Consider the following 26,347-nt stretch of genomic DNA (forward strand, 5'->3'; position numbering starts at 1 on the left):
TTGTGCAGCAGGGATGTTTTTGCTGCTCAGGAATTTGTTTGAGCCGCAGCATGTGGGTGTGTAGGATAGAGGCCATGTGTCAGAGCTCCTGTGTGGCCAGCTGTGAGGCACAGCTGCCCCGGCCATACATCCTGAACCTCTCCAAGATGAGGCATGCAGCCCAATGCTCACCACTATTCCTTGTAGGCATGCTCTCAGCTCCAGGACCCTCCAATTCCTGTACATACCTTTCCAAACCAGAACTCAACCCTATTCCTGATCCTTCCCCTACTCTTCCAATCCCCCAAACAGGTCTCCATACTCTCCAATTGGATCTCCTGAGATCCTAATCCCATTTGTTGCCCTATGCTTGGTTATCTACCCACCCATCAGCTATGCCAGCTGCAGAGGCTTCTGGAATGAGAGGGTTTGGGGATGTGCTGCACCTGGCAGTGTAATTTGTGTTTACTTCTCCTGGGGCTTTGTGCTCAAAGCAAGGAACAATTTGTCCTCTGCTAACATAAAATGTGTGTTGACATGACTGATGCTTCATATTTAAAAAAAAAAAAAAGGCATTCATTTAACTTGCTTCCCTCAATCTTCTTTCCCCTCTCTTTTTTTTTTTTTTTTTCCCCACTCTGAGCTTTGGAAAGATCCTAAAATTATTAGGAAAAATGAGGAAAAAAATATTCTTTCATTATGAATTTATTGAGAAGCAAGAAGAGCATGTAGCTTGGATACAGAATGATTCACATATCACTTAAAAGACATTAAAGAACAGAAAATTCCAGGTAGACTCCAGAAGATTTGAGTGATCTAAATCCAGTGGCAGGGCATAGATCACTGGAAAAAAAGGCACGTTCATCCTATTTGGTCTTTGTTCTGTGGTTATAACAAAATCTATACTAGTGGAGGCTCCAGATCAAAAATTTTGAGTGCTGTAACTGCATAATACATATGAAAGCCATCTTTAGCCTGTGTTAGAAATGGATACCTCCATAACTTACTGCAAAAAAATGTTTAGGCTCTCGCCTGTTCTGCCTCATGCTATTTTAATTCTAAGATGAGAATGTTGGTATTGGATGCTTTCTGCTTGCAACTGTATATATTGGAAGCAGAAAGTGGGCTACAGTGTGCATTTAGAGATAAAATTACCACTAGAGGGTCTAGTGACTTCTTGAAAATAGCGAATTATAAAGAGGAATAGCATCAGAACCACCACGTGGGGATTATTTCCCTCAGAATCATTGTAGCATGCATGCAGCTCACTTGGATTGAATAGCTTTGGTAGTCTGTGGCTTTCATGAGATTGGTTTGTTGCTAATAATAATCTAAATAATTTTTCACAGTAAAATCAGCACAAGCGACAGTGACGTGATCTTCATTAGTCAGCTTTGCTGAAATAGTGTACTCTCCCTATATGAGACAAACACAAAAGCAAGAGATTAGCCCATCAGTAGTATATAACTGCTGCTGTTTCTATGAGGGAGTCCTCTTCCTAGAAACAGAACAACGCTTTTCCCATCAAGTTCCTCCAAAGCCTTTCCCATCCAAACGCGATTCAGAACTGGTAAAGGACTTGCCTATATCTTCTACCAAAATACTCTCATCAGGGATATCAATGCTGACAGCACAAGTTCAAAATTAAACCAGTGCAAGGGGAACACAATGTTTTGATGCATAAAAATTCCTTTCAAATATGTATAACTTCTCATGTTTCTTATGAGCAAGCACAGTATGGTCTGTGCTGTTCAGTAACTGGAAGGGGAAGAGGTGCTCAGTTGTCTGGCACTTCTCTTCCTTGGATCTTGTTGTTCAGTGTGTACAGTCTTATTGATATGAATTTTTATAAAAGAGCACCTTGGGGGATTGTGTGTGTGTATAGATGACCCAATCTGTGATATATTCCTATATAATAATACAAGAGGTAGTTTAATTTAAAATTGTGGTGTTAAAGCTACTAATAACTCAGGCTTTGGGCAGCCCTTGTATCATTGCAGTGCAAAAATCTCAATAAAAGCCATGGCTTTTTTCTATTGGTCAAAACTGCTCTCTCTAGACACTCGGAGGAGAAGCCCTGGGCAGGAGAGGTGACAAGGCTCATTTAACAGATTTGGAAGAAGAGGTGAACTAGATTTCATTAACTCCAGGTTGCTGGCACTGCAGTATTTCTGGAGCGTGGAGGGGAGCAAAACCTGGGGTAGGAGAGCTTGGCAGCAGTGGCCCTCTTGGCTTTGGACCGTAGAAAGCTCTTGCCCTGCTTGGAACTCTTCTGGTAATGGAGTAGAAGGAGGCACAGCTAGAATGAGTCAGGCTTCTTGGCATTCGTGTTTTACCATGGGATTTCTAAAGCAATAACTGGCCTGTGTCCTCACAGAGAGGTTCAAGTTAAGTGTAACATCCAAATTTAGAGAGAAGCCCAATGGCAACATGCTCATGAGAATACAGCCTTGTTGTAATTGCTGTGCAGACTGCGTAAATGTCCTTCGGGCTGCTCACATGAGGCCGTTCTTTGTAATGAGAAGATGATGATTGCTGCATGGAATAACTCCTTATTGCTGGCATGGAAGGATGATGTTATTTGCCCGATTGATTAATTAACAAAGAAGGCAAGCATGTTAATTCTACAAAAGCTTATAGTTTCATTCATAGAAGGGAGTTTATAATAACTAATTTCCATTGCTCATTGTTAATTAGATTATTTTTTCCTCCTCCAGAATAATTTTTTGCTCATGGGTGAAAATTCTTATTAAAAGAGGATTGTGAACAGTCGTAGAATTTCTGGCTTCAAATTCAGCTAATTTGCCCAGAACTGGAGTTTTACTGGTCTGTGTGGATGTTTCTAAGGCTTCCTCTTGGTCTAAAGACCTGTTGTTCAGTTTGTCTAGAGCCTTTACTACACAAGTGTCCTCAGTATGTTAGTAAAGCTGCTCCTGGAGTAGGATGCTGACTGATATGAGCTTGGGCACTCCAGTGGGAGAGAACAAAAGGCATTGTTCATCACAGCATTTCTAGGCATAGCCTTCAGGGAAGGATGCTGGTAAGCATGGGATAACAGCCTGCTATCCTAAGAAAATCTGTCTATTTCTAGATAACGGTGGCTTTCTAATGCTTTAAGCAAAGCCACTTAATTTTATATGGAAAAGGATTAGTCATGTAAACACTATCAGATCCAGTGTGCCAGCTGGGGGAGCTTGGAGCATGCTGATGTGACTGCTGATAGTCCTCTGACCATACTCATCCAGAAAGCCCTTCTGCTTGGGAGCACAGCTGTGACCAACTTACCTGTGGGATTTCTTTGATTCCCAGTGTGACTGGTCCCTCATAGTAGAGGTGTTCTGAAAAGCAGAAATGGTGATGGGTGGTTAGATATGCAGCACAGGAAGGAAACAAGCAGCTGATCGTAGATGCTTTTTTATAATAACACTTCAAAGGGCTCTAGTGACAAGTGTTGTGGAACTGCAAAGTGCTCTATACACGGTCTTGCAACAGCCCTCCTGAGAGAAATGTCAGGATGTGTGCTGCCTTACAGGGAAAGCAGGGCACAGCCTGGGCTCAAGGAGAACCTGCAGTCCCTGTCCGAGTGGAGGAGGGGGGCATGGCTTTGCACAACTGGGTGGGTGTTCCTATGCCGGCATGCATCCTGCAAATGGGGAAATGGAAGGGGAGAGGGACTGCCGGACACAAGCCCTTTAGCGTGATCTATTAAACACCTGCACTAGTTGAACGATACTGTTTTGGTGACTTTGAGGAAAAAACAATCTGAGCTGAGTGTTTCTGTAGGTGTGGACTTCTGACTGCTTGCTGAACATGACCTTAAAGTTATAGGAATGTGTCTCTCACTGCCAAGGGGAGTGTTCACCAAGAAGTTATGTGATGTGCTAAAGCCATCACAAGATGTGTTGGTGACTGGAATAGAGCCCAGGAGTTCCACCTTCCAATCATCATCTCCCTAATAGCAAGGCACGCTTGCTTTTTGCTGTTGAAGAAAGGGCAACTTTGGCATTAATGAACAGAATTAGCAAGCTGTTCTGCAGTTCCTCCTACTTTTTCATAGCTTACTGGGCCAAACTGTGCAGACTTGACTGAAAATAAAACTTGTAGATGTTTCAGTATTTCAGAATTTCTTGCACAACTTGCCCTCCGCAAGTTGTGGAAAAGTCTAAGAACTGTTTAAAGATTCTCTTTTGTAGGTGTCATAAAATATTCTTTACTTTGACAGTGACAGAGGAGTAAGTGTTTGATCATATTTATATGAATATGTGCTGGTATCTTGGCGCTTGTCACTTCTATAGAGTTGTTTTAGTCCAGTCTCGCTGTGCGGGTTTAAACTGTTCCTTGTGAAAAGTTGGACAAAAGGCTTGTAACATGTTTACGTTGTATGGTCCATCCCACCACACGGTAGGTATCTGACATGGAAAAGAGACCACAGAAGGTCTACCCCACATATGCTATGAAAGGTTAGTCAGTGCCTTGTAACAAACTTATGAAAGCATCATGACTATAAGATAAACCAGGAAAAGAGTAGGAGAAACCCGAGACATCAATGTTCTACACCTTTGCATTAATGAGGAGTTTGTTAAACATAATGCCCTGATGATTCTGGGAGGTAGAAAAGATACAGAACTTCTCAGTGTTGCCCCCAAAAACCTAACACCAAAATAGAAAACAGAAGAAGTATGTTTTGGCTTCAGTCAAATCAGTCCCAAACTGATTAACTATGCTGCAGCGCTCATGCTGTACTCATTCTCCTCTGCATCCCTGGCTACTTCATCTGGACACCAAGAAGTAATTTTCTTTTCAAAGAGCAGTCACCATTGCCGCTTGCTTCTGTGCATAAAGCACAGAAGTCTGACACATCTCTGCTGCAGAGTGGTGACTCAAGAATTTTAAAAATACAGTACAGCCCACTTCTCGGTTCACAACTTTACTGGAGTCTAAATGGGAGTTAAAAGCACTGCAGACTGCGTGACTTGGGTGATGAGTGACTCCCTTGGGACTTGAGATGTGTTTGATGTGTGCTAAGCCATATTGTGAGCTTCCCCCTCAAGGTGGTGTGGACCATGCAGCGGTGTAGCTCATGGTTTGTGTATCCTTTTGCTCAGTAGAGAGCCTTGTTTGACTGTTCCTTCAGCCAACTCTGAGCCTAGCAAAACTTGGATGGCAGTAGAGGAGAGTGGAGAGGAAACAAGGCTCTTCCCCTTCTCCTCCACAGGGACATGGAACCTCATGGATCATGTGGTTCATTAGGGTCCCACCTAGGCTGTCAGAAAGCCATCCAGAATCTAAACATACAGATGCAGCATTCAAGCTCTGCAAAGCCTGTATTTTTAAAATGAAGTAGGAGTCATCAGGCCATAAATTTGCTTCTGAAATGATGGCAATGCTAATTGCTCCTTCAGTGTAGGTAGAAGCTATTTTTTCCCTCCACTTTGCTGTGACAAAGTAACGATTACATCAGAGCTAGATGAATGCAGTCTTAGGGCTCTGCTTCAGCCCTCTCTGGGAAGACTTCCATGATTTCTCTGATGTGTGGTAGCTATGCCCTTTGCTTGGTAATCAATGGAGTCGTACTGATGGGCTGTACTATCTTTTATGGAGTCTCCAACTGGAGCTAGGTGCTGTGTCCAGTTTGAGGTCCACATTTACTGCTCTATGCTTTAGCATTGCCCTTAGCTTTTTCTAGCTAGGGGTCTTACAGTGGTTCACAGTTATTAATCATATGGAGCTGCTGGAAAGAGTCCAGTGAAGGGCCACTAATATGATTAAGGCACTGAAACATCTCTCCAATGAGGAGGGACTGAGGGAGTTGGCACTCTTCAGTCTACAGAACAGAAGGATTAGGGGAGAGCACATCAATAGGCACAAATACTTGAAAAGAGGGTGTAAAGGAGAGGGAGCTAGGGTCTTTCCAGTGGTGCCTAGTGACAGGACAAGAGGCAGTGGGTACAAACTGAAACACAGGAGGTTTCTCCTGAACATCAGGAAAGACTCCTTTTTTTTTTTTTTTTTTTTTTTTTTTTTTAACAGTGAGGGCGACTTTTCACTGGCAGAAGTTACTCAGAGAGGTGGTGGAGTCTCTATCCTTGGATATATTAAAAAAACCTGCCTGGATATGGTTCTGGGCAACCAGCTGTAGATAGCCCTGCTTGAGTAGGTGGCAGTTGAACTAAATGACTGTCAGATGTCCTTTCCAACCTCAACCATTCTGTGGTTCTGTAACCAGGCCTATAGAAAGCTCCTGTGACCTTCCTTGCTTCAATGATAGGGGGAGGGGAAGGACTCTTTTAAGTATGTCCTGATAGGAAAGCAAGGGCAGCTCTCATTTTCAGATAGTTGGGACCTGCCAGGAAATAATATGGGTATATAGATCTGCTGAATTTTATCTTTCATACTTACTTCAGACTGGCAACCTCCTCTGTGCCCACGCTGGCTGGATCAGGCTTTTTAAAGCCTGTTCAATGTTCCTCTCGCATGAGGATCTCTGCTATAATTCCAGAAGTGTAAACATCCTCCAAGACTTTAAGAACTGTAGTTTATCACAGTATCCTTCATATACGTATACACTTTTCTCCATATATTCATACACTTTTGCATTCCTCCATTGAAGGAGGATGAACACATCTGCTGCAGTAAGTGTAACTGTCACAAACACTGAGCATAGCTCATTGAAAGAATTCTGTGTTTTTTTAGAGCAAGCCCAGATGTAGTTGCAAAAAATGTATGAACACTGGGAACAGCATAAATCGTGAGCGTATGTTTCCAATTTAAAAAATCCCCTATGTTTTTTATTGGTCTGCTGGTAAGTTATGGTGTCCGTCAAGCATGCTGTCATCAGTGATGTGCTTTCAGTTCACCTTCGACTTTCAGCCCTCTTCCTTAAAGGCTTAACTGAAGGTGATTTCTGTAGAGCATCCTGGAAAACATTTCTAATGCACCAGTGATTCAAGGTAATACTGTTGTATTTGTTGTAGCAGCTTTTCCCTGTTGTTTCTACCAAAAGTAACTCTAGTCCTTTTCCCTGCTAATAAGCAGGTCTCTAGTAGCTTCCAGTCTGAAGCAGAGCTTTGAAATGTGTAAGAAAGAACTTCCTGAGGATTACTTCAAGTTACTAGTTATCATTTATCATGAAGATGCCTCTCATTCCTGACAAAACACCTATAATGAAATTCTCACTCCTTTCTCAAATCTTCCTTGCACTGAAAATCTTTAAACATTCTCACACTCTTGTACTATATAAAGGCCCTGTACATCTGCACCCACCTCTTCCTTTTTCTATGTTTTAAATCTTTTTAGAGCTGAAATGCTGCATGTTGGAGTTCTTCTAGGACACGATCTTGCACCCATGCAACTGACACACAACTTCTGTGAGTTTTAGGGATGCAGGAGTGATCCGGATAACTGCCAGCTATAGATGTATAGTTGAGTGAGAAAAATGTATATAAATACATAGGTGGGTGAGAAACATCCACTCTCTTTACTGGGGAGGAAAAAGTGAGATGAAGGGGCTAAGTACGATATCAGCCCAAAGACTGAGCTTTGTGGTGTAGCTGCTTTCTCAGAAACCTAATGTACCTAAGCTCTCAACGTGATACCCAGTTCTGTAATTCATGTTATGCTCTCTGCTTTTGTTCACAAATACTATTTTAGGAACTTGCTCACTGTAACACCTACTGAAAGAGGCAATAATGTAAAGAATGGAAGTCTGAAGCAAGGGTGGGGCGGGTTTCTTTTGTGGTTTGGGAGCATGCACAAAGAATCATACGCGTGCTCTGATGGTGCCTTTATCATTTGGGCCTGAAAGAAGACTTGCAGAGGATGCAACTGTCTCTTGTCAGTAAGCTTTGTTTAAGCCTGCAAGTTGTGGTTGGCACATTGCTAAATATTACCTGGTACGTCTTTTTTCTCTGATTTTAGTGATGGCATTGGGAAATCTGCTCTATCTTATGTAACTGTTTGCTTTGGAGGAAACGGGGAATAACCAGTACTCTACTGAAAAAGAGGAAGAGCTGAGTTCATGTTATGCCACAAAGAATTTAGCAGTTTTGTTATTGTTCTCAAATGGACAATGGCCCATTTCCTTGCAACCTTTGGGCTAACAAGTTCACAACAGGCATATAGCTCAAAGAAAAATATCTTGGAGTTGTATTTAGGAGTCCCAGCAAGTAGTACTAGATGTAACCTTTGCTTAACACAAATAGTATTTACTATATGATTATGATGAGCATGAAACCTGCAGCTATATTAAGTCTTCTAAAGTATTTCCATTTCATGGCAAAACTGTAGCATTATAGATGAGCAAAGAAAAATAAAACAACCCCAAACACCCAAGACTTAGCCACATCTGGCTCTTATAAGTCTCTTTTCCTTGTAACTTCTGCTCTGTTTGTCCATGAGTGAGTGGACCAACAAAGTCTGTAGCAGAACTATGTTCTGTCTCATTTTGGGAGAAGGAGGAACAGACTATATTTGGTCTCCTTGTGGAAGGTAAGTAAATTCTGTATGGAACTATATTTAAACTCGGGTCAGGTCTAGCCAGATCCTGGAAATATTGCCTGTACAACAGGGGAAAGGAGCTTTGCATGAAAAGCTTCAGTTGAAAGGGCTACCTGCTCCTCTGTACCTTTGCTAGGCTCCATACTTAGCCATTCACAGTGTTGTCCTTTCTGTGTAGGTATTAGGTCAGATTTACAGCTGTGCTAATATGGTAAATCATGGCTGTGCTGAATTGCCTCAAATTGGACTTCAGGTCTATTCTGTGTCCTAAAACATGGGTCAGAATCAAATGTCAACTAATTAAGAAATACCACATTTTCAGTTTGAATCTTAGTCTGAGAAAGTTCGTTTCTTTCCCACTGTGACTTAATTCCTACATAAAAATAGCTGCTGAACAAGAGGATGTGTATTAAAAAGTGTGTGGCAGAGGTCCTTGCACCAACTTAGGGATGCTTCTAAATAAAGATATATATAGTATTATTTAAACAATCATTATATCATAATGTACTTCAATTAGTACAAACAATCATGTCAGTTTAAGGGACTTGGAAACCCCAGGAGTCTTTTGCTTTGTGGCTTAATGTTTGAGTAGCAGTTTGTGCTCAGCTCAGGACTGACTCTACTTCTACTTAATGGATTCTCTAAAGGATGTTATTTAGTACTTCATCAGAATAAGACAGTTTTTCAGTATGTCTGTGAGTGGCTTTTTTGGCCGCTTGTAATTCAATACACAATTGAAGAAACCTCTGAATTTAATTCTTTTGTCTATGTGGCTTCCAGGATTTACATAATTGGTTGCTCATGCAGCATTTCTCTATTATTCTTTGTGATATTTCTATGCTGTGTGAAATGTCTTAGTAATTTTCCGGGAGCTGTCTTAGCAGTAGTGCTGTGTATGGTCTTTAAACTCATAGCCCTTGCACATGAATTACTGCAGCGTTATCAGGATGGGGATGCAAGTGAATGAAAGGAAAGCAGAGCTGCTGAAACTAACTGGTGCTCTAATAACTCTGAAACTTCCCTGCAGCTCTACCTGTTTATTTTAATATCAGCCTAAAGAGAGATGAGCATGGCAGTGTTAAGTTAATGGTTGGACTCAATCTTAAAAGTCCCTTCCAACCTAGATGATTCTCTGATGTAAGAGGGATTTCAAAATAACTGTTTAAGATATGTGAATATTACAGTCCAGAGGCATGATCGTAGCTCTTCCAGACATACCAGGGCTAGCTTTGCACTACCTGGCCTGGGTTGTGGCAGAAGGGACCTTGAGGTGCCCAGGCTCACCTGGGACCAAAGAGGCCTGCTTTCTGGGGGCGACTCATGCCACTGTAAACCAACTAGTGCAAGTCCGCACCAGTTTGCGGTTTGACTGGTGTGAACTGAAATCATATGACTGCCACCATAGGTGTGTGTTGAGTGGAAACAAGATGCAAACCATAGATGGTATCAAATAGTACCTTGGTCCAAATATCCTTATTCAATTCCTCTTAAAGTGAGCTAAGAATTGCCTTTAAGGACAGGAAGTGTTACTTGCTTAATGGTGAAGAACATGTTCAGAACAGCTTGTTTGTTTCCTCAGCCATTTCTTTTACAGAACTGGCCTTTATTTTTGTCATACTTCTTGCTCACATGACAACCATGTGCCTATTAATAGGGTTTATGAACCTCTCTGCTGTTGCATGGGGTCACATTACCACAGTCATTTTTTTTATGGACTTGAAATCCCATGTGTGTGCAATATTCTGTGATTAAAAGCAAAGCAAGCAAACAGGTTAGGGGGAAAAGCAGGCTCTGAAATTAAAATGTCTCTGCCCTACTGTGTTTCTGTCATCCATTAACATGCTGTTGAAGTAAACAGAACATTACGATGTATTGGTGTGTTCAACAGCACAGCGGGTGCATCCTGCTTGGAGTATTCAGTAGCCATCAAACACTTAGAGTGCTACCTAAATTACCTCCTTTCTTCTTTCCACAGAAAATAAGCTTAGAATGACCCGGCTCACAAAGCGCCTCTGAGTAGGTTAAGACAGTCTTCCCATTTATGATCAGGTCAACCTTGACGTACAGTTCCTTGATGCTGTGTCCTACACACAAAGCAGAAGGAGAGCTCAGAGAAAGTGTAAGGACAAACAAGTTTATTACTTTATGTTTAAAAATATTCCGCTTTTTTCCCTGCTGCTAAAGCTATTGAATGTTTTCTCTTCACTAAGAACTCCTGTTAAATAGAAATCCATGCTTCAGGAACAGGTCTCTAAGTCCCCTAAGGTATACAACAGGGGACAAAGTAGCATATAACTTTATTGTTAAATAAACTATGTCCATGACTAGTCTCTGACTCTGAGGCCAACCGGCATAGTAAATCTTGTGTCCATATGCCTAAACGCTTTCTTCCCTACTGTGTCTAACAGAGGGACCATATCCAGTGGGCTCCTGGGAGCAGCCTGTGGCCTGTACATGCTGACTGGGAAAATGGTAACTGGCCTGAGCCAAACCTGTGCCAGGGACCAGCATAGCAGTGCTGGGAGGTCGCCTGCTTGTGCCTGGCTTGCTTACATAGATACAGCCACTGAGGCTACTGGACTTAGAGGGAGGTCCTGTACTCCAGGTTGTTGGAAAAGTGTTTGCAGATGCCTGTAATGTGATTTTGCAGGCTTGTTTAACTTTGCAACCACCTGAAAACTGATGCTCCCTGGGCAAAAGGGCAGCATGTCTCACAAGAGGGAGAACTTTTTCATGCAAAGAAGCATTCCCAAGTGCTAAAAGATACTTGGCACACAAACTTATTTTTGGCACCAGGAGCATACAGCAGCAGTCTCATATTTGTGCTTTGGTAGCAGAGGTTCTAGGTGAGCTTGAGGCTGATGGGGTTGCCAGAAGGCGTCTTTCCTGTGCAAGGATCACAAAGCAAGCTATGGCTCATATTAACTCATGCACCCAGCCCATTAGCTCAAATGCAGTTCTGCTTTTAACCTTATATTGCTGATCAGTCATGTGCTGAAGGGTATAATTTCAGCTAGCACAGGTGGTGAGCTGATGGCATGACTTGCCTCAGGCTAGCACCTCCCCAGCACTCCCTCAACATGCTTCTCTGCATGTCCAGGAGGGGCAGAGATGTGCCCCCACCTTGGTCTGTGGGAGTCCCTTCAGTCTCCTACCTGCAAGGGTCAGCCTTGGCAATTTGCTGAGCACTGCTGGTGCTGACACAAGAGCGTGGGTGCTGTACCCGTCTCATTCAACAAGACTGTCCCCAGAAGGCTTAACTGTGAAGACGAGCTCTAGAGCAGCCCCCATCTTGACTATCCATATGTACAAATGAAGGGTAGGAGAGGAATAGGGACTGAGGGCTCGTATGACCTGCTTAGGGTGGCATACATAGTCTAAAGCCAAGCTGATAACAACTGACACTTCTGTAGCCCCATGCAGGTTTTGAAATTTCTCAGAAACGAAGCCCATTCATATTTTATAGGAGGTTGTCGCTCTTACTTCTTAATACCAGTAGTCACATTACCTGTTTATGGTGTGAGAAAATAACGATTTACTTACTTAGAACCATTGCAGCTCTGATGTTAAAGGTGTGGGTTGTGACATCAGAACAACGGTCAATACTGAAAGCAAAATCTTGCTGGGGATCTGTTTGGAGATGGAAAGCAGTGGGTGACAAGTTATATCTTTTAATGAGACACTGACTACAGAGAAGAAAACAAAATACAAGTGTTATAAAAAACAGATTATATATTACTTAAAAATTCTCCAAGATGTGCTCAAAGCTCCCATACCCTTTGTTTAATAGCTACTTCTGTCCATTCTACCACTTGAGTATGAAGCACATTCAGATGATGCCTATGTGTGGCTAAAACCTATGTGGGAAAACGAGCCAAGTTCAGGGAAAGCAAGTTCCCCACAGTGGTGGGCAGTCGATACTCATTCAGTGAAGTCTTAGCATAGCTGTTCTTCCCAATGCATTGGCATTCCTTCCTCAGCACTGATTGGTTATGATGATGGTTTTAATTCATTTGTATCACAAGATGGCTTGGTGAGGCTGATTGGGAAACTGAATTCTGAAGTGGAATGAAAAGTCTGAAAATGAAAATAAAATTGGGTAACTAAGATCCTGCAGTATTTCATGCTGGGTCCACCATCGTGATATTTCTAACCCAGATAATATTCTATGTTTCTGCCTTTCTGGGAGACTTTAGCAGAGCTGGGGTCAAAGGGAGCCCTACAGCTGATGAATAATGTGAACATGGCGCTTACCAGTTCCTACAGTATGCCTTTCTCTGCATCAAGCTCCGAAGCTCTTGTACAAACTGAATTGCTTCCTCTCTCCCATGCCCCCTTCCACCTTCTTCCTTGCTAGCCTCTATGAGACTCTGTGTTATGCCTGAAGGCTTGCCAACATGTCACTCTGGTGACAGCCGGCAGCAACACCTGACAGCTCAGCTGCCACAACCAACAGCACGTGCAACTGCGTTCCAGACCTGTGGCTGGAGGTGAAAGACTTGGCTGGTTTGGAAGCATATCATCTTGAGCCTCAAGGCTTGCTTTAGGCATAGGTTTGTCCCTCATGGTGGCTTTCTAGCCAGCCTGTGCATCTGACTTCCTCCTCTGTGAAAAGGAGAGAAGCAACTGCAGCATGTGCAGAAGCAGCCGTAGGCTTGCCGGTTTACATAGAGCTGGTGGTGACAAAATATAACCTTGGGAATCGAATTCTGTTTCTAAGTTATTGTTGCTTGAGGTAATCTTCTCACTGAATTGAAAATAATGGGTTGGGAGAATTTTTCTTTGATGTTGTAATGAAACTTGAGTCATAAGTGTCCTTTGTGAGGCTGAGCTAGCATCTCTGTAGTCTGACCCTATGTTTGCAGCAGTGCTCCACAGCTTGCAGGGAGCAAGCCTGGGTGAGCAAAGCCTGATGGCTTAGAGTGGAGCATGAAAAGAATTAAAGTGTTGGGAGGAGCTGGGGCCTCTAACTAAGCCAGGCTCTGCAAGCACATGGATTGTCAGTGTGGTCTGGAAGGAGCTCCCAAGTTCTGGGAAATTAAAACAACTGTTTAAAGGAGGGAGATAAGTCACTGGTATTTCCCACAGCTTTGTGTCCATGTGTCGGATTTTGTCCTCCGCACCACTAAAGCAGTCTCTGCAGTCGCGTGATCTGCTTGGGTCAGAAAGTTGGTGCCTGGAGTTTTTTATCAGCTCAACTGTGACAGGATTCTGGGGGTCATCCTTCTTCCCTTTCCATATTCCTGTCAGTTCTCACTCTGTTATTGTGGTTTCAGAAGCTGTTGCAATCGGGTAGGAGAGCAGTTTCCTGCTCCAGCCGGAAAGTGTGTCAAACTTCTCTGTTCTCCAGGACCGTTATGCCTGCTTCCTCTCTGGGTTCTACCCCCTCTCAGGGCTTGGTTTCCGCTTTCCTCTGGACTTCTGCAAGAGCCCCTCTCGTTTTTGTTTTGTGTGCGGTGCAATGATAAGGGTCAGGAAGCAGCTGCTCAGATTCAGAGCAAATTGGGCATTGATGCCTACAAAGAGTGCTGGTTGTCAAATGACTAAAATTGTTGGCCCTGTAATTTCTAGAGGGAGCGATGGTTAAAAATGGCACTGCAACATATATGATGCTCTTCTCTTTTCAAAAAGACTAGGCTGTGCTTTAGTCAACAAATTAAATCATGGTATTTGGGCTAGAAATTGACTTTTTAGTTCAAAATTTCTCATCAGTAACTGGATGGAAAGGGGATGTTCATGAAACCAAGCTTCTCTGGACAGCATGGGCTTCTTACAACAAACCTGACCCCAGGGTTGTCTTAGTTTGGATGTCTCATACCTGTTTGTTTGTTTTTTCTATGGGTTGAGCTCTTTTGCCAGATGGCATATTTCATGGTGTGTTGTAGCCATGGATGTCTTCTACTGCACCGCTAGTGATGCAGTATAGGGCTCTGGTCTATCCAGAGAAGTGTTGTCTGGTCCCCAGAGAGGAAGAGAGCATGGAAGCACTCACATGAGAAGTTCCAGTAAAATTTGTGAATTGGAGCACTTGGATTTTGTGTTGTTACTCTGTTGCTGAGAAATGTAAACTTTTCCTCTGGCAACAGGAACCCCAATTAATTCTCTGACCATCTCCCTGTGGAAATTCAGGCTATGACTTTGCAATCCAGCATCTTAGATATTGTGGTGTACATGGGGGCCTCCTGCTGGAATCAGTTGAAAGGATGGCTGTGTTGCTAAAGCTATGGTGCCAGGGAGTCTGGATTCCAAAACATGTAGGCAGAAAGGTTGCGGCTAAAAGGAAATTAAAGAAAATACTGTTTTTTAACCATTTGATAAGTGAAGATGTCTGTAAACTTAGCTGTGCCCTATGAACTAAGGTAGTGTGCCATACCCCTCATTCTTTACATGTTGAGGAGTCCCTCATGTGGCAAAGGCAACTCAAGGCAATTGCTGTTTTTGTGTTCATCTCAGATGCACAACTGTGAGTCACTGTGTGTCTCTTATGGAGGTTTAATACTTATTCTTCCTTGTTTGCCTCAATTTGAAGTGAGCTGGTTAGACTGAAAAAAAAAATACATGTTATGTCTTTCACATGTGCAGAGCAATAACATTTACCGTTAAATCTCTAAAATACGTGGGGCTGCCCTTCAGCCTTCCACTTCCCTGCAACACTTCATAGTGCACAGTACTGTATGTTCCCAGACTTCCCTCCACCCACTCCCTTCAATCTGCTCCCTCTTCCATAATTAAAACTAGAAACTCTTCAACTGGTTGCAGAGTTTTGCTTTTCCAGTTCTGCCTTGATATATTTTCAACACTTGGAATGTTGCTGGAAATTTTGCAAATGTGTTGAGGTTTATCAGTGCAAATCTCCTTATTGGGGGGGGGGGGGAACGGACATTTTTTTGTGTGTCTCTAATGAGAAGGGCTTGGGCTGCAACATATTTACAGCTAGCATGAAGGTGCCTGGGAGCAGGATTTCGACTCAAGTGTCTCTCTAGACAGTTCTGTATCTTTCAGGCAACTGCTCTGAGAGGCAAGTCTGGCTTTTGTAAACAATCAATGCACTGTAAGATCTCTTAGACCTGGTATCTGAACTTGATGCTGTGGCTAATGCTGAGCTGTCAACTGTACCTAGCACTGAATGTACAGCTCTTGCTGAAGACTGGCTTCTGCAGTGCAACCCCGATTTGTGAGAGGTAAATTTGGGATGTACCTGGCCTCTTGCCACTGATCACCCCATACATGGCATAATGCCAGCTCACCCCATGCATCCCACCTTCTGTTTCACCCTTACCCAAGTTAGCCTGGTGGAGGTTTGTTGCTATATAGGTTTGGTATGTTGTTTTCCCTGCATATGAGCTGTAGTGGCACCATAGCGCAAGATTTCATCCTGGCTTACTATTGCGAGGTGCTCACAGCAATGACTTTGGCTGGGTTTTTCTGGAAGACCACACGGATGTCTGCAGTGTAGCCTAGAAGCTCAGATGAGTTGTTGAACATTTTCTTCCTAGGGTTTCTCTTCCTGCTCTTGTTCTTGGCAGAAGGTTCATAGGTAAATTAGCTCAGCCATATTTACAGTGGTGTTTCTATGTGACGCTCCTGGCTACAAACCTTACACCTTTGGAGATTATTACTCCAGTAACATGGACAACAGATAGGAACACACTTTCATGCCTCAGTTAACTGCAGTTGTGGGGCCACCAGCTCACGCTCCTGCTGAACATGGGTGTGCGCCAAGCCACAGGGCTGCGAGCTGGGGCTGTCCTTACAGCCTCCTGTGCTCTGGGAGGTGATCTCCAGCAGGAAGATGAAGCAGACAGCTGGGAATGATAATGTGCTAACCCACTATGGCTAGGTCCCTTAGAGCCTGAGCTGCTCGATGACTAACCAAGCATTACAGAAACTGCATGGCCAGATGGGAAGCACCTGTTAGGAATTCTGCTGGGCTGGTGTGCAACAGCCTCTGTCTGTTATTCTTCTCTCTCCCTTCCCCCATCTTGTTAACTATCCTCTACTTGCTTTACTGTCATCTGAATCTGCTCTAAAATCACATTGTTTCCCTATAAGCATGAAAATCAGTGGTATGAGTAAATAGGAGCAGCCAGCAGGCAAGCTTTGCTAGTAAAGAGCCCACATCTGTAAGTCTTTGCAGTGGTGAGAAGATTCTCCACATCGGTAAGCTTTGGGAGTTGCAAAATAACGCTTTTAGGAGCAGATAAGCCACAGAATTAAATGGAGTGACATAGCTGCGCTTAGCTAGGGTCATACAAGGACAAACTACTGCTAGAGGAGCTGGAAATTAGCACAAGGAAGAAACATATTTAGTAATTACCCAACACTCCTCACCTTCAAAGCTCTTAATAAAATTAAATCATTAGTCCTTACAACATTCAAGGTGATGAAAGGAGACGGAAAGAATGAGGAACTGTTTGGGATCTCAGACTTTATGTATTCACTCAACATTTTCCCTTTAATGTCTATTTAAATAAATTAACCTGAATGCTCAAGGTTATATTTGACACTGGAATCTACTTATAAGGTACTGAGGAAGAAGCATCAGGTGAATTAGCAGCTCTCCAGTTGTGCATCTAGATTTCCCAGAGCACCTTCAGTTTAACGAACTTCCCTTTGGGCCTGCCTTCCCTGCATGTCACTGCCATGTCCAGACACGGCTTGGGGGAGCGGACTGACCCTCTGTTCAGAGGGGAGCAGAATAAATTGTGAGACTCGGTGGTGGTGTCTAGTTTATCATGAAAGTGCTTCATCCCAAGAAGCACACCTCGGATGTGACCAGCTCTGGGCTTTTGCCTAGTTCAGACAGACACTCTGACCTCCTTTGGGGAAGTCACTGGTATGATTTATCTCCTGTACCTTTCTGGCTTGCTTAGGTAACAGGGGGGTGAAGGAATAGGGAAGACTAAGGGCACATGAACTCTAATGTCCTGGGGGTACAGGCTGTGGGAATTCCCCTTTGCAAACAGTGGTATCAAGCTGTAGTCTCTGAGGTCTGCTTAAACCTGAAGCTCTTGAAGATGTCTAACAGTGAATAACTCTGCTTCCATTCTGATAAAACTTGCACAGCTGTAGAAGGAAGCCTGAAGATTTGGTGTCAGTATAATATATAAGCTAAAAAATCCCAGAACGCTAGCAAGAGAAACTTAAAATACAGCTTAAAAAAAAGTGTTTATGCAATATTTAAATCATTTCCACTCCTCACTCAAGTATACTGAACACTGGTAATGCAAAGAGAGATTACACTACTTGGTTAGATTAAGGCACAGGCTTTACTGACTGGTGTTTATGGCCCTAGTTTTGGAGCAAGACTATTCCAGTGTCTTACAAAATTATTTAAATAAAGGATGAAGACTTTTTCACTTGCTATTTCAGATAAAACTCATTGAGTATAACTGATGTCTGAATTTGCAAATATTCAGAAACGGTAACTCAGATGGCTGGTAGCTTCTCCAGATGTGTTGCTGGGGCACGGACTGCAATAGTAGCAGCGTTTAGGGTGTGAGGGACAGATGTGGGATGGAGGGTTCGGCCTGTGAGCAAAGGGCTTGAAGTGTGGCAGAGGGAGAGGAGAGGAAGAGATTTGCCTGATACCAAGCTGAGGTTACCCAGCTGCCACCTGTGGCCACGGAGCTGCTGGTGGCCTGGGTGAGGAGCTGTGTGGAAGCCAGCAGGTGTGAGGGGCCCTCTGCACCCGGAGGGCTGTGTTTAGGGATGCGGGTGTCATCAGTGTGTATAAAGCAGCCTTGCCAAAGACTTGACCTGAGTCTCCCTGCCTTTTCCTGCCCAAACCACCTTTCTTGACAGCAGGCTTTTTAGAGCTGTTTGCCAGAGCTTGAGGGGAGGTGTAGTGCCTGAAGGTTTATGGAGACTTTTCTTGCTTTTGCCAGGTGTGATATTTGGAGGGGGGGGGGGGGGTGTGTGTTCCTGTGCTTTGTGTGGTATGACAAAGCTTTGTCTAAGCCTGTTTTGAGAAGACAAAACTGAAATATGCTGGCTTTGAGAGATTGCACATACAGATCTGTATTTATATTTGATAATCCTGATTGGTCCTAGTTACCTTGAGAGAGAAAGGGAGGCAGGGTAAGCTTCAGCTACAGCAGTGTAACAAGAAAATACTGCATTAATTTGGGCCCAGCAGGGAATGTATTAGAGAGAGAAAGTCTTTGTTCTTCTCTTATGTTGGTAAGAAAACACCATGCTCTGCATGAGTAAGATGCGTACAGTAACTGCCTGTATTTCCTAATCGGATCTGTCTCTTCTCTCTTCATGTGTTGTGTGGGTTTTTTTTTTTTTTTTATCGTTCTTTATACTGCTCTACTTGAGACAGAGATGTCTGGACATCAGTGCTTGCCAGTATGACTGGGGATTCACAACAGACTTGCAGACTTGTGTCAGAAATAGAACCAAACATTACTAGAAACTGCCCTGCTGCTAGACACATGCCATGCTCTGGGATAGCAGGCTTTACCGCTGATTATACAGAACAGTAATCAGCAGCATATAAATGGCCTAAATGTTCCCATTTTCCCAGGATGGGTAGAAATCCACTGCAGGAGCATGGCAGTAAGCTATAATTGGAATGGCGTGTGTGCTCTGCTGAGGAAACTAGCTGGGTTCCTGCCTGCCCGATCACTGCTGGATCACTTGACAGGAGCCATCCATCTTCAGGTGAAGAGGAAACTGGTGCATTGAATTAATTTGTGGTAGCTTTCAAGATCCTAGGTTTTGGCAACTGGAAACTCTCGAGTCTAAAAGCAGCATCTGGGACAGATCAAAGGTTTTGGATTCAGTATGAGGTGATTTGTTCTGTACAGGATATTTGGATATCTTGTCCATGATGGCCACTGTTCCTCCCTAGTTTTAGGTTGCCATAAGCCTTTTTTGAAGTTGGTGCAGTGACACCAACACACGATAATGCTGAAGTCCTTTTTGCATTTTTACGAGGTGTTAATTTTTCTTAGGTTATTCTGGATGTTTTTGCTGACAGATGCTAAACTGCTGTGAGAACCTGATCTCTCCTGCCTCTCTTTGGTAAACTGTAGGTATTGTAGGGTCCGGAGCTATTCTGAGGCCTTCATGACAGCTCTAGATAAGATGATGTGGCAATGTCAAGAAAGCCTAGCAATGCTTCATATGTTTCCACAGAAAGCTTTACACTGGAGGACTTACAAGCAACTGTGGTTTGTTCTTGCTCCTGACTCTATTAAGTGAATGTGCCTTTTGATAATTTCTTCTTTATCTATACAGGAGCTAATCTCAAATTTTTATCAAACTGTTAATATGGCTGTGACTCCCCTGTTTAGTATATTGGCCTGCTCCTTCCATAAAGATGCAAATTCAGCACGCAGCAGCAAATGACAGTTCTGCCTTACCCACAGTACTTCTTGACTGTAATACAATATACAGTCTCCTGGGTATGTCTCTCCTATTTGTTTCAAAAGGGGAGAACACATTTTCCTATGGCTTGTCCTGTAGGCTGTTACCCCTCCTGCCTGCGATACCTTAGTGACTCAATGGCTACAACAACCAAAGACACGGCAAAAGTCAATAGGTGGAAAATGTGTCTACTAGTTTAGATTTAGCGGGAGGGGCTGTCACACATAAACAACCCTCTTTTGCAGTCCATGATGCAGGACCTTCATTGATTTGGCAAAGAAATGGACACTGTGAGGAAACCTCTGAGAACTAAATTAGATGGGGAAAATTTAAAGCGTGGTGGGAAAAGTTCAGCTGAGGTTAATTCTCTCCACTGCTAGTCTCAGTGAAAGCATTAATATTGATTTTTGCTTAAATGGTTCAAAGTCTAGATGCTGAACCTAATGGTTTTGCCAGGGTACCTTGGAGGTATGAAATTCTCCTGCTCTTCCTTAGCATTTACATTTTAAAACTTACTAAATACTCTCTCCTCTCTGAAAGAAGAGGTAAAATGAAATCAAAACCACCTTAAGAGGTCACATAGGAAAAGACAGTTCTAATCCTCTCTAATGAAGCGGAGAATGAAATAGATGAGGTAGTTTTAATAATTCATGGAGGGACCAAAATTTTAAAAAGACTTGCATGTGCACTCGTATCTATGCTGACTTGATTCTGATGATAGCTTCAGTTTGTTAGGATCTGGTGCCAGAAATATGCATGTCAACATCTGGCCTTCCCTCTGGAATAAGTAAGCTATACCAGATGAGTATAGCAGCAAGGCTACGACACTAAGATGGCTTGGACAAAGCAAGCAAACAAAAAGAACGTTTCAAGTGAAATTCTTAAGTTCTTTGATTGTTTGCCCATTAGCAGTCTATGCAACAAAAGATCAGAGGGGAGTTGGTGTCGTGTGGCTTTAAATAATTTAGAAGCAGAAGCAATTGCTGGAGACTGCTTGAGGGAAATAAATAAATAATTAAGTCCAAGACAAGCATCTGGCTCAATCTGTCTGCCAAAACCCCAAAGAATAATGGAAAAAGAACCTCCTTCTACCAAGTGTCTAGGAGAACATTTGCCCTGAAGATGCATGAGGTGAGAATTTTTTGCAGACTTTTCTTTGCTGGCTGAAGCTATCGAATTACTAATCCTTTAACTGAAGGATGTAAGTGTGTGGCCAGGGAGGAAAAAGGACTAGTAACATTGGTTGACAGAGAACAAAGTGATGTGTTGTAAAACTAGTGCTGCAATTATGACTATTTAGCAGAATTGTTTACAAGTTGGTATTGCTGATTGAGCAGGGAGGGATGTTACAGGTCTATTTTTAAAAAACAAAGAGGATTTTAAGGGAAATAGTATATTTGATCTCTCAGTATGTAGGAAAAAGTGTATGATGGGCTGAGTGTGTAAAGGGGATCGTAGCAAGACTGAAACTATTCAACATGGACAGACAAATCATCAGAAAACTGTAATCTAACCAGAGTCTCTCAGTCTCCACCTCTTCTTTTCTTTTTTTTTTTTTTTTTTTTTCCTTTAAGCACTGAAAAGTTCCCTCAAAGCAGGGTTTAACAGGAGGGTGTCTATACTGCACTGTCTGACCAGGGCAGGTTCTATACCAGAATAACCCTGTTGACTTCAAGAAGCCATTTTCATGGAGATGCAAATCTGAGCTCACAACTTTAAAGAAAAGCCATACAGATGAGTGTTTCTCTCTCTGTAAATGCAATCCAGTGCAAACTCATACTAAAGTGGGCAGTGCTGTGCTCTCTTACTGGACCAGTGTAGGGCAGGAAAAAGCTTTGCAGAAACAACGCTGCTTGAAGTGTGACAGAGCTATTCAAGCAGTCATGGGGCTCAGGGGATGTAAGTTCAGTCTGATTATACTCTGTTTAGGAAGAGGCATTGGCATGTAAGAAGTCGTCTCTAGATGATCAGAGGGACCTGCTTCTTTGTCTAGCAGAAGACATTAATTAAAGCAAATGGTTATCTATATCCCTAAAGACGTTTTATTATTTTTAAGTCTGTAGGTATGCAGATATAAAACTTGTAAAGGGTGCAGCCAGTTTCGTATTTAGGTTCTGGAGGTTGACATGAACACTGATTGCTCCTTCTTCTGAAACTTCAGCTGATGGCTATTAACCTTGCTTCAGATTAAAAAAAGAAAAAGCAAACAAAGTCAGATGTGAATTTGGAAATGTGTTTGCTTGTGATAGCAAAAAATCCCATGTGGTCTGAACAGTGTTTTATAAAGCCTAGGGAATATTTCTCAAGATGTCATCTTCAAATACTATTACTTTGACTCTCCTGAAGATCTTCCTGAAATGTCCTGTTATTTACTCTTATGCACAGAAAACAGTCTTTAATGGTTGATGCTCTCCAGATACTTTCTTAGAAACTTCTACCTTATCAGTAACCTTTTCTGCGCTGTCAAGAAATCTACAGTTTCAAGCAGCAGGCAACTCTGAAATCTCCCAGGTCCTAATCTAAACATAGACCTTTATTAATCACCGAGCATACTGGTCTGGGTAACACTGGCCTTCTGAAACACTGATTTGTTGATGTAGGCTCAACTAATATTTGAAGAAAGAGCTGTAAAAATAGTTGGAAATGTTTTTCATGTCTTTGCAGCAGCAATCAATCATCTGCTTTACCCTATGAAGAGGGCCCCATTTGAGCACTACACTGTAAGAATGTTTTCATGGCTAATTAAGACAATTGGGCTTATGTGAGTGGTCTAGAAGCAGGTGCTGGTAGATGTGTTGAGGAATTATATTTTGTATTCTCTTACTCCATTGCCCTTTCAGGTGGATACCTGACGTTCAAATAGCACCAGAATCTGCTCGGGGCACTTTGCTACTGTTGTCCTTCCTGCCTTTCCCTTCCCAGACAATTGCCTTTTAAAATGTAGCTGGAAAGATCAAAAGCGTTATTACTGTGAAAATCACTGTGAAATTAAAAGGGATAGGAATCGGCCATTTGTGTAGCAGGTTCTTTTCATGTCTCTGCATAGACTTGCCAATTAGGGTTCTCTTTTCTCAGTTGGAGAGGTTAACCTGTGCTGCTTTTATCTCGGGATCCCTGCCCAGGTTTCTAAAGTGATTTGTGGTCATTTGAGATCTTCCTTCGTTTTTGTCACTTCATCCTGGGAGGAAGAGTGGCACTGATGGGAAATGTCTTGCTATTTATAGACTGTCTCGGTGTTATGTCTCCTGTGGTTATATCCAGGAGGCAGTATACCGTCTACTTACTCTCAGACCACCTGTCTCTCAGCCTGAGTTTCTCACCATGGACTTGCTGCTGAGAATTTTTGTCTGATTTCTTTTAGATGGCTTTTTTTTTTTTCTTCCCCAAGTGCATTGTATCGATAACTAGGGTCTTGTCTAGCCCTTTTGATACATGCCTTGGGGTCCTGGTTACTGAATGTTTAGTCTGACATGGTTGGCTAGGGATGGGGATACTTTCTATAGGATCCAGAACATGGAGTGAGGCTGGGGGCTTGAGGCATGTCTGTATCTTACCCATTACAGGTGTAGGATGCAACTAGGGTAAGTGCTTGAGACGGGGAGTTGGTACTTGCTCCAGGGTACAGAAGACTGCTACACTTTGCCTGTCTTCACTTATCTGCCTAAGCTTTTCTGCTACTTTTTTTCATGGTTATATTAGCTCATATTTTTGGCTTTAGTCAAATTTTTACTGCATTACAGGAGGGGATCCGACAAACTGCAATGTGAAAATGAACCCTTGCTCCTTTTTAAATGCTCAGACTGAACTCTTAATCTGTTGATAGAGGGCATTCAGCTCCAGAAATAAAGTTGTGAAGTACTTGGCTAAAATTCTCTTGACCTTAAATTTTACTAGATTCAACCCTGATTCACTGGTAATATCCTACAGTCTATAGTAACAACAGTAGAGGTGAAATCCTGACCCTCTTGAAGCCAACAAGGAATCCTTTACCTAAGATTTCATACTAGATACCTCACTGTAGCTACTGTGTCCCCCAAAATGTGTCATCCTCTAGCGTTTTCAGTGGAGTAGGAAGTACCATGGGGATTTCTCAGACTAGAGGAAAATGCAGGGCAGTCTTCCCCTGAAAGGATATGGGCGTTTGCCTGTCATTGACTCTGCTGACATTACAAAGCTGTCATGAGAAGGTTTGGGAAAGGGTCTTGTCACATGTAGGCACTAGCATGTCTGTTCCCTCCCGGGTCAGAACAATTGGTGGGATATGGATAAAGAAGGAAGTTATGTTCTGCTCATCTAATTGTGGTTTAGAATGAAATGAAGCAGGGACAAAGCTTCCCCTCCCCTGAAAGGGTGATCGGCACCTTTGGCACTGTTGTGAGCTTGTCAGTAAGCTCAGTAAGACCAGTGCCTTCTCCGAAGGGAATGTAGACTAGTGTATTGAGACTTATCCTCCCCACATGTAGATATCTTCTTTTTTTTTTGGGGGGGAGGGGGGGAGGGTGTCAGTCCAAAACACCTTATATTTTTCTTATGCAAGCTACCAGACTATGAGCTGGGTCAGCAGAGCTGCAGATGGTGCACCCTGGTCTGATGCTACAGGTGTGGTAGCCTCTGGAAAAAGGCAGGGCAGAATATTGTGACAGCGGCTGTGAGTGTTGCTACAACTGAATCTGCCAGAGCTGTAAGGGAGTGAGGAATTTGGCTTCAAACAAGGAATCTGGTTTAATTTTTGCACTGTTTCCACATCTGTGTAATCTTCCCATCTCCCATACCTGTGCCAGGAGAAGAGAAAATAACTCGGTGGTGGGACCTAACCTGTATGATCTCTGACTTGTGCTTCTCAAGCTGTGAATTCCTTCTGAGTGAATGTACCTCTTACCTTTCTGTGTGTGGCAAACCGAAATAAGTGGTACATAAGCTCTAAACACCTATGTTTCTTTAGTTAGCCCAGTGGTGTGCATAGTAAGAAGAAATATCTGACTGACATGTGCCCAGCAGATAAATTTCATCATTTGAATCGACTCAAACTGTAGCCTGTGCCTCTGTGTCAAGGCATCTCGTGCTAACTGAGACCTGTTGAGGGAACAGCATTAACTTGTACAATGAATTCTTACAAGCTTTGTTATTACCTTTATTTTAGTATTCAATATCTAATTAAGTATTTTCCTAATGCAGTATACCCATTTATAATATGTGAAGCCCTGACTGTTGTCTCCTAGGAGCAGGTCAGTAAAGAATAGCATTACAAATATTTATTTACTTCTCTTGTCCCCTTTCTGGCTTTATTTTAATGGGTGTGCAAAACTGCATGAAAGCTACAGGGGAGAAAAAGCCCCCTGGGAAACCCTTTGTATGAGGATGAATTGGAAAAACAAACTCTAGGGTGCTCATTTGCCATGAATCGCTTTTCACATCACGTGCGGAAAATGAATGAGGCGTCTGTGAATCTAATTCCCTTTGTCCCAGTTGTAAAGCAGCTCAGCACAATAGGAGAGGCACAAGGCCAGCAAAGCAAGAGGTGGAAAGCAGGCACCATTCGGGGAACTAATTTTCAGCCATTCCAGTGCCGCTTGCTCCTTTCCTTCTCTACAGATTTAAAGAACAAACATGGTCCCTGGGAAATGCCTCTGTTCAGTGCTGCTGCTGAAGTCTCGCTAAGCACGGTGGCAATGGTGCAGATCACAAATCCTTCCCACTGTCACGCTGGGTCCCTTGTCACTCCAAGTGGGAGGACAGAAAGCACTTCACTGCAGCCTCGCTGCACATTAGGAAAACAGCAGATCAGTACATTGAAGAGTCTGTGTCATCCGGGGGGTAAAAAAGATAAAGATATAGGGTCTTCTGCTTTTTTTTTTTTTTTAACCTAATTTCAAGATAAAAATCCTAGTCAGCTCTTTCATGCTCAACTGGATTTTTGACAGCTATTTATTGTTCTGAATTAGGTTACATTATTTTCTCTTTACTATCGTCTATCTAAACACAGTCAGATTTGTGTGTGTGTGTGTCAACCAAATCGGCTATATTTGAAAGACTAAAAATACTTTAGCTGTGAAACCCAGTGCTGGCTCTGGATTGTAACCCTTCCATTCATTGCCTGGTTTATAAGCCTCTCGCTGCACAAGAACAACTTTGTTGCCCAGTTAAAAGGAAAATGGAAATTTTTAAAAATCTCACCACAGCTTTTGTAATGTATTTCCAAGTTGTCCTCTTTGCAGACTGTGTGCGTAGGCCATTCTGTGCTGGCATCGATGTAAAGCAGGACTAAGATGAGAACAAGAGCATTTGATGTCTTCATGGTGGCGGTGGTAGTTTGCAGGATTACTTCTGTCTCTTGCCTAACCCTCTGTGGAGGGGAGGTGTTCTCGCCTTTCTCCAAGGCAGACAGGAGTTACTACATTCGTGCCTGCAGAAGGGTTAAGTGAGCCAATGCAGCCTTAGCTTACCACAGCGTGGTATAAACAAGAGGCTAATCGGAATTGGAGGGTGCTATTTCCGT

The 26,347-nt window shown here is 42.8% G+C and overlaps 1 protein-coding gene across 1 annotated transcript; it reads right to left on the minus strand.

The window, feature by feature from the left end:
* Positions 1–672: 672 nt before the first annotated feature.
* LY86 (lymphocyte antigen 86) lies at positions 673–26,347 on the minus strand. Its single transcript, XM_082479544.1, has 5 exons — positions 26,026–26,347; positions 12,019–12,105; positions 10,431–10,559; positions 3,265–3,317; positions 673–1,395 (listed from the first exon to the last, which is right to left on the minus strand). Exons 1-5 carry the CDS (start codon positions 26,144–26,146, stop codon positions 1,300–1,302), a joined length of 486 nt encoding a protein of 161 aa, XP_082335670.1. The 5' UTR covers positions 26,147–26,347; the 3' UTR covers positions 673–1,299.

This window comes from Vanellus vanellus (assembly GCF_965231255.1).
Source record: "Vanellus vanellus genome assembly, chromosome: 2".
NCBI lineage: Eukaryota > Metazoa > Chordata > Aves > Charadriiformes > Charadriidae > Vanellus > Vanellus vanellus.